The 9,371-nt window shown below is 35.3% G+C and overlaps 1 protein-coding gene across 1 annotated transcript in view; it reads left to right on the forward strand.

Annotated features, from left to right (window-relative positions):
- Positions 1-8,317, forward strand: part of ALDH1A1 (aldehyde dehydrogenase 1 family member A1) — a 30,611-nt gene extending 22,294 nt beyond the window's left edge. Inside the window, exons 9-13 of the mRNA XM_064403579.1 lie at positions 273-457; positions 1,944-2,108; positions 3,917-4,074; positions 5,593-5,667; positions 7,722-8,317. Coding sequence (XP_064259649.1) covers positions 273-457; positions 1,944-2,108; positions 3,917-4,074; positions 5,593-5,667; positions 7,722-7,794 — 656 coding nt within the window. The 3' untranslated portion in view covers positions 7,795-8,317. The remainder of the gene's footprint in view (positions 1-272; positions 458-1,943; positions 2,109-3,916; positions 4,075-5,592; positions 5,668-7,721) is intronic.
- Positions 8,318-9,371: the final 1,054 nt, after the last annotated feature.

Raw genomic sequence — 9,371 nt, forward strand, 5'->3', positions numbered from 1 at the left:
AACTTTCTGTCTGAATACTTTTCTCGATACTCCTGACAGGGCAAATAATGTTAAATCTACGTTTCCCATAGAGTATTTGAATGTGTGTTCAGCTAGGTGTACCATGATGTTCTTGAGAAGGGTAGTTTGGACATAAGTAAATGGGTTTTATATCTGTGTTTTAAAGGGCCATAAAAATAAAAAGTGCTAGAATGGGAAATTAGATGGGTGACAAATGTTTATGATGTGACGATTCAGGTTCATGATCTGATGAACTCTGCATTTCTTTGCAGTGGATGCTGCTGTGGAATTTGCCCATATTGGTCTGTTCTATCACCAGGGACAATGTTGTATAGCAGGATCTAGGATTTTTGTGGAAGAGCCTATTTATGATGAGTTTGTTCGCCGGAGCATTGAAAGAGCAAAGAAGTATACTCTTGGGGATCCTTTGAAACCTGGAGTACAGCAAGGCCCTCAAGTGAGTAATATTACATGTTTTCAGCCTAATTCTGTCATGACATCACAATTTAATGTCTTTCTAAACCTATCATTGCAGCAGTTTCAAGGCTAAGTACAGTTTTGTAGAGGTTAGTCTGGAGTACAAAGAGGAAGAAATCAGAGTGATTGTTGCTTGTGCCAGTATCATAGGCCTAAGGTCTTTTTCTCTTTTTATTGTTGAAGGGGAACAATTATAAAAAATTGAGATGCTTTGAGAAAGCTCCAATACCAGATCTGTAAAAGTGCAAGTACAAGCACCTATGTCACGTTAGAGCTTGCTAATTTTCATTCAGATAGTGCAACTATAAGTGACTAGCTTGAAGAAATAAGAGTTTCAATATCTTCTCCAGTTTTTCAAGGCACTAGACTTTTATTATGTTGCTCTCAGTTTTAGAATATTACACAATTAAAATGCAAGAATTTGGTCTTTTTTCTCCTTTTGTTAAAAGATCATATTAACATCTTTCCCATTAAGTGAATGTTAAAATGCAGCATTAAAAAGTATTGCTATCACAATGCTGTGAAATCAACACTGTTACAACAGTTCTCATCTAGTTTTATTCCCACATCAGATTATACTGCAGGACATGGAATAAAAGCATGAAAAAGAAGTGCTGTAGTAGAGACAAAGAAAAAGTAGGAGACAAAACCACTCCCATGCGTTTGATAGAGTAACATATTCTTTATTGGTTATCACAGTCATTTTGAGTAATAAAAGAGACCCAGTAAATTGAAAAAAAACGCACTCCAAGCCACAAAAGATTAGGGAAATTAAAAAATCTTATTTTGATATCCTGGAATATATTTTAGTACAAGAAAATAAATTCAGCAGAATAAATTTAAAAGTCAAAGGGTAGGAAGATTCAAAAAAGTAAACTCCATTTGTCTGGTGTACAGCTGATATAAAATTAACAGAAATGATTTTTCATATTATTGAGGCTTTACTGAGTTTGAATTTCATGCTAACAATTTAAATGAGAGATGTAAATACACTCTTACTAAAAATTTAAACTTGTGAGAAAAGCAATAATAATAATATTTGAATGAGCATATTGAGTCTTTTCTCCTCCAGTCTCATAATTTGCCTTGTTTGACTTGTTTTTATCCTTAGCAACTTTTAGCTGAAGCTTAACTTTTTTACAGATTAGAAAATTTACTCCTTTTAGAACTGGTATGATCCCATTTAATGGAAAATTGTAATAATGGTTGTAGCTGCATTTCCTTTATGGTAGTTATGTTAAATATCTCTCTTTGTAATCAGATTCCTTGTTATGATTTCTAGAGTAATTCTTTCTAGAAACAAAAAATTATAGCCTGCATCAGATCTATTCACTGTGGTGTATTGCTGCACAGAAAAAGCCATATTTTTCTTCAGCTCATAGGGACACAGGTTTAGGTTAATAAGCTAGAAGACCAGCTGTTATCAGTGTGTGTTTCTTTCATTCCTGAAATATCTTTTCATTTAGATTGATAAGGAGCAGTATAAAAAAATCCTGGAGCTAATTGAGAGTGGGAAGAAAGAAGGAGCCAAACTGGAATGTGGAGGAGGTCCATGGGGAGACAAGGGTTACTTCATCCAGCCCACAGTTTTTTCTAACGTTACAGATGATATGCGCATCGCCAAAGAAGAGGTAAATTAATTTTCAGCAGTCTCTTCTCTCACTGGAAGTCATCTGTTTAAATATCTGTACAAAACAATCATTTAGAAGGTCAAGTGACTGCATGAAAATTCTCCCATTAAACCTGTTATTCCATCCTAGCGGTGTTTAAAGTGCTTTCATTGCTTTCTGGTGCCCATTTCACCAAATTGCTCAAGGAGGGAGAGGAGTATGAGGCTGCCCTGCCAGCAAAGGCTCTTGCAGTAGATAAATGCTGAAGTTTGGATTCTTTGCATTGCTTCATACTGTCCATGTCTAACATATTAAAGTCATAGTGACCTGTAAACCTTGGAGGCACAGCTTGTGAATGTTTTCCACTGCCTGAGGAGCCATTTGGTGCTTGTACGCACTAGGCAGATGCTTTGCAATGTGAGAAACTAGTTGGATTGTGCTTCCAGAGGCATTTTGTTTGTAGCATTTAATTTTGCCCCTGTAGGATTACTTAACTTAGATCAGTTTGCAGATGTGTCTACACTTCATTGAAGAATCTGCTACTGTCCCAACTAAGATGACAATGCTAGGACACCAGTGACTGTCTGGAAGGAACCAGAGACATTTGGGAGTGTTGAGCTGCCATCTGAGCTAGTTCTCTACATAAGACTCAAAGTCAAGTCATGACCTCTTCACTGTGGTTTTTTTACATTTATCTTAATTAATACCTGCTGCAATTGGGCTGCAATTGGTGTCCATTATACTACTTCATATTAGAAAGGTAATGCAGTCTCCTAAACATACTTACTACATCCAGCAAGAGCCAACAGCCTGAGTTGAAATGAACACAACAGCATTTAGAATTAATTGTGACAGGAAGAGGTTTGTAAAACATGATAGACCTCTTCAAGACAGAATTTTCATTGTTTCCACCATATTTGACCTATGAGTCAACTAGGAAACAGTATAGTTACGGGTTTTTTGCAGTTCTGTTAGCTACCCTTTGGTCAGCAGTACGAGAACTGCTCCTCACATTATTTTAAGTGTAATGGACAAAGAAGCTACAAGTAGCCAAGACAGTGTAATTAATATTAATGTTTAAAATCTGTCTGAGTTTTGAAGCTCACAGCTTGAACACTGGAGGAATGTCCAGTGGTTTTCTGATCTACAGAAATCAATCCTTAGAACTCTAGCTAGAAACAACACTAAAAACTCAGTCAAATAGAAAGCTCACAGTCTATGGAAATAGAATTAGTTAGATGTTGTAATGCCTCCCTCAGCTTACATAGTCTTGGTGTTCTGTGATAGGGATGGGCACCTCTGGCTGAGAGCTCTGAACAATGGTAGCAGGAAAGCTGAACTGAAGGACTATTTTCTTACCTGACACCCACATGGAAAGCAGAATTACTTGCTTCACTTGGAGTACATTCTCAGTTGAGCAGCTACTTGCAGGGATAAAATTCTAATAGTAAATTTAGGTGAATGAAAAATTGAATGTCTTTCTTGACTTTAAAAATAGAGTTTTAATAGAGCTCCAGAACCAGTATAGATAGTTAGCACATTGTGACACCATGTTAACTACCTTTATGATGGGTGCTTTTTGATCATTGTTTATTTGTTTTCATTGCTCATTTATTGTTTTATGATTTATTTACAATAGGTAATCTTGACTTCCTTCATATAGCAAAAGTCATTATGCAAATTCATGGTATTTTTTAGAACTTTATTCATTCTGGCTGAATGAATTCAGGAATAAGGACATCTGACACAAGTAAACTTAAAATATATCAATTACTTCAAATAGTAAATTATTCTAGTTCACTTCATATGTTTACGTGTGTTTGATACAGATATTTGGACCTGTTCAACAAATCATGAAGTTTAAAACCATAGATGAAGTTATAAAGAGGGCAAATAATACCACCTATGGCTTAGCAGCAGCAGTTTTTACCAAAGACATTGACAAAGCATTGACATTTGCAGCTGCCCTTCAGGCTGGAACAGTATGGTAACTAAAGTTTTTCTTACTTCTTACTTTAGATCTGCAGGTGTCAATGGAACTAATTGTAAGACATATTCACAGTATTTTAGGTGGTTTTTTTTGATATGAAGTCTTCTTTATAGAGGTAGATCGTTGTCTCTTCTGTTTATCTTTCCCACATGTTTCCCCATTTCATGTGTTTTCTAAATAATTACTTCTTGTTAGTCATCATCCCATTTTCCAATAAACTTAGTAAAAAATAAGGAAATTTACTTGCTAAAAAGAAAAGGAAACAAAATAAAATGCTATGAGAGTGCCCTTTACTTCAGGATCTGGGGATAGCCCAATAGATAATTAATGAGATAAGTTTTGATATTGTGTAAAGAAGTTAATCATCTGAAGTACAGTGACCATTAGCTTGGGCAGAGCCTTTCCCAGTTCTGTAATGGGAAAGATTGATGAAATGTGATTGAACAAAAAAAGTATATACAAGCTGTGAGAACAACTACAAGGCCAATTTCCAGCAGTAGAAAGAAGAGGCAACCTATATGGAGCTGGAAAAGAAAAAGGTATGAAATGAAAGAGTGAAAGCTTGGAGGCATAGCAGGGTCTAATGACAATCACTGACAAAGACCTGCATTTCCTTACAGTTATTTCAATGCCTCAGAAAGGGAACAACCAATTTTACTTGAATGCAAAATCTGTGTCCAATTTACATTTTATCTGGAAGTACTCACAACCAGCACAAATTCCTGCCCATGTCCTGTGATCTAAGAACATATGCTTTCCAAAAATAATTTAACAGTCTTGCCTTCAGAGTTGGTACTCTTTATGTGGAAGAAAGTTTAGAATAGAAGTGGAATATTTGGGATTTGCTCTTACATGATTGGTGGTCTAGGAATCCTTAGCTATGAACAGAATCTCTTTTGTTGAAACCAGTAGACTGGCAAGGAGGATAGAACATAAGATATGAAAAGAGAAAATATTTGATTTGACAAGGTTTTAAGACAAAAAGAGTTTCTTAGCTAGGAAATGGGATGCACATTCTGCCAAAATTCTTCATACCTACAAATTTTCCTGTGAAATTCCTTTTTTACTCATTATTGTGTCTTTGTTCTTAACCACAGTACAAAATAAGGTTTAACTGAATAGAATCGAACGAAATTTCCTAAGTATATAGTGAAGCTATCCTGCATTTATCTGTTGGAAGGGTACATGAACTCTTCTGCAGAAGACTTATTTGTGTATAACCTTTTGTGAGAGAGCTTATGTACAAATTAGAAATTTTATTGCAATGATCAGAGAAAGATATGACTGTCTCCTAGGTTGAAGACCCTTGCTGAGTTTTAGTACTCTGATAACTGTAGTTGTTTCTGATGCTTCATTTATCTGAACTTCAAACTACATATATTTTTGCAAATATATACTTAGATGTTGTTTGTGACTATGAACATAGGCTTTTTAGAGGTGACAGAAAACATCTGATTTTTCAGAAGTGAAAAAAATTGTTTTGCACTGTCAAAAGTAATTTTTCTGTTCTTTCAGGGTTAATTGCTATAGTGCATTGTCTGCTCAATGTCCCTTTGGAGGTTTTAAGATGTCAGGAAATGGACGAGAAATGTAAGTGAATCTTTTTAAAGCTGTAGATTAACAGGAAATTCAAAATGAAATTCCATACCCTGACTTAAAATATGCATAACTAGGATGACCAGTTTGAGATTTTGGCAAATAAGTCTCTAGAGTGCTTAGAGGCATCATGTTGTCAGAGGCAATGTTAACCAGCAATTCCTGTACAAAATAAATAAGAAAATTTCTTAGAGGCACACTTTTTCAATAGGACTAATTTGCAGTATATTGTGGTTGCAATATATGGTAAGCAAAACTGACCATTGGGCTTACGGTTTACAGTTTTTGCATATATAGAGAAACTCCCATTTTCATGAAGATTAACCTGGTGGGTTGTGAAATCCCCTTTAAATGCTAAGTTTTGAAAACACAAGACTCCAAAATCCTTGACTGAAGCAAGATTTTTCTGTTAAAAGTTTGTGAAACTAACGATTTTACAGTATGTGCTAGCCAGACCAAAAGTTTTCATGAAAATAACACTCTGTAGTCTTTGGACCTTTGTTTTTCCCAGAATAGAAGCAGAGTGGCATAAAATATTATAAACTAATCAATTTTTTTCAAACTTCTGAGCTTTAATCCAGTTTCAACTTGAATAATATCCAGTCTTACTTGTATTCTTTGTTAAAATGTCATATGTACAAGAACAAACTATTTTTAAAGCAATGAGAAAAAATTAGTACATGTAAGCCTCTTTTTTTATTAAGATAAATACATAACACTTCTAATGAATAATGGAAGTGATCAAAAAAGATATGTATAGGTGAGGCACTTCAGAGTTTCTCTTTATGTAGTTTCTTCAGAGATAGAGGCTAGTGTTTTCATACTTGCTCATCACTGGGCACAATCTGCTTCTGATGGCAAAGCTCCCACTGACTTCAAAGGAAACAGTCAAGCCAATGTTGAGAGCTTTAGAAAACTGGAAATTGAAACCCTTTAATAATTTAGACCATTTTTATCAAACACAGCTTTGCCTTTGTTGGGTACGGGTGCCAATAATTGGGAGATAATCAATTCTGAATTACAGTATTTTTCAGAAATATTTTTTGGATTTATTTGCTGGAAATAACAGACTATCAAAAATTTTCTCTACAACAGTACATTTTGAAGCAATTAATCTTTCATGCTAACAAATTTTTCAGGTTCAAAGTCACAATTATCAGACCAATAAAAATATTCCCACTATAGGACAAGGAAAAAATCATCACCAGATGGATGTCTGTCATGAGAAAATTTGTAAATATGTGACAAGCATTTTTAGGAGAAGTGGAAATATGTGTGCAAAACCTACACAGAAAAAATTAGAATGTGGTTGTGTTAAGCCACTGACTTCCTTGATCTCAAAATAAAATTATCCATATAATTCTTGGAGTCATAATGCCATTAAGAATTAAACTACTAAATGTCATATACTAAAAAAATTCCTCCCCAAAAGTGAAGGGAATCAGTAAACATTTTCACTCAACACACAGTGTCCTGAGGACTGATTTCTGTCTTCCTTATATATCTATCTAATAAGACAGCAGTGAGATCTGTGTAACATTATACTGTAGCAAACCCTTGTTCAACAGAGCAATCAGTTATGTCTAAATAGTTTGACTACATCAGATATGAAATAGTCAGGAATAAAAACAGGCTTCATCCCATCACTGAAACCATACAGGTGAAACATGCCCATAACATGTCAAAGATTGCAACTCTTTTTCACTATCTCAGTTTTCATCATGGAATAATTTTGTCCCCCATTTACTTGAGATGATGCTCCTATTTTTTTACACTGGAGAAGGCTCTTGATATCAGAAGAAGTGCTTTACAAACACCACTCACAGAAGTAATGTTATTCTCTCTGCAATTTTTCTCAGGAGACCGTTGATGTAGCTTTTCAAAAGGTTTCCAGCAGCAGTCTAGCTGCACAGCTGTCTTTCAAATATGTCCAGTGTACTTGTAATGTATCTGGCTAATTGCACACTACCACTGAAAATCCCATCCAAAAAAATAATTCATATAAAAAGCATTAGCATAAATGCTACTCTTCATTCTCTTTTACCTAGGGGAGAATATGGACTTCATGAATACACAGAAGTTAAGACTGTCACCATCAAAATTCCTCAAAAGAACTCGTAATGCTGTTTGAGGTGCAGAAATTAACATCTTCAATGTTAATTGACAGGCTATCTGAATTCTCAATTGTTTTGTTGTCCAAGTGATGCATTAACTTTTCTGCTTTCTGACTGTATAAGAGGTACCCTCTTACATTAACAATATAAAGAATAGCATAGAAAAAACTTAATGTGATTAATTATGAAAAGAAGTCTTTAATGTCTGGTTCACAGCTAACTCATTTTAAAACTCAAATCGAGAAAGATCTACTCTTGTTTGCAGTTGCAGTTCACTCTAGTGTTATGAAAATTTTCCTTTTTCAGTATATTCTGCAAGTACAGTTTGAATTTATGTGCTCTTGTCAGTGTTAGATGTCAAGTTCTCCTTGCATTTGCTTTGTGGCCTTAACAAAAACACTGAAGAGTAGTTAGCAGGTGTTTCTATGTTTCTCTAGATAAATTTCTCAGACTATTAAAGTTGTTCATCATGCTACATGAATGTATGTATGTATATGTTAAAAAATATTAAAATTCACCTACGAAACCCAGTACTTCTCCCTTCATTAGTCTTTTCTATTATACCAGTTTACTATTGGGCAAAATGTATCAGAGGCACCAGTGGCGTGTTCAGGTAGAAATAAATAGAAATGTTCATTTAGAAATAAACTACATCTGCTATATGGAGGCTAAAGACCCCAATATTTTGCCAGTATTAAAACTGGGAAAACATGAACACAGAGAACACTAAGCAATTTGCAAAGAGCCAGCACTTGGCTTTGCAGTGGTAAGTGCATAACAAATCTAACAGACATATGGGCAAGAAACAGTGAAGAGAAAGAAGAGGAGGCGAGGGAAGGCAATCTCCTTTGTGATGTATACCTGACACATTTTTCCTCTACTCACATACTTTCATGTAACTAGCCTGTTCTTTTCTTTCCTCCTCTAATCCATCATCTTTTATCATCCTGCTTCCTCATCTGTTCTTTATAGCTGCTTATTCTCATAAGGACCCTCTTTGAGCACCTGTGTCCCAGGTGATCACAAGCTCAGCTCTGGCGTTTCACACCCGCGATGGCCTCATCTCCAGCAGCCGCCAGATGAGCACTGGGACAGTGCCCTACAGGCAGCCACTACACAGCCAGCCTCTGACAGGCTCACGTTTTCTCAGGACTGAATCCAGAGCCACAAGTCAACTCTTTCTTACACAGATTCAGCCTTACAAACAACCTTGTACATTGTACAAGCCCTGCCCTTTAATAAAAAAGAGCTGGTACAACAAAAGTTTTTAAGCAGCAAGTATAGAGAATTTGCACAGTATTAAAAGGAAAGAGGGTTTTGTTCATTTGGATACACTGGTCACTTTTTAATTATTTTTATTTTTAATAAGATAGTTGAAACAAAACACAGATGAGACTTTCGCCCTATGACTCTTCTTAGAATGCCTTTTTCCATGAAGAACTGGACATAAAACTTATGGTATTTCTCTCCATAGCCTCTATATTATCTATTTTTGGAAGGTGTCCATTCCAAATCCCATATTCATGCCTCTAAAGTAACTTCATAAGACACAGTTTTTAAACAGATTAAATTCCAGTCCCATAT

The sequence above is a fragment of the Passer domesticus genome, chromosome Z (assembly GCF_036417665.1).
Source record: "Passer domesticus isolate bPasDom1 chromosome Z, bPasDom1.hap1, whole genome shotgun sequence".
NCBI lineage: Eukaryota > Metazoa > Chordata > Aves > Passeriformes > Passeridae > Passer > Passer domesticus.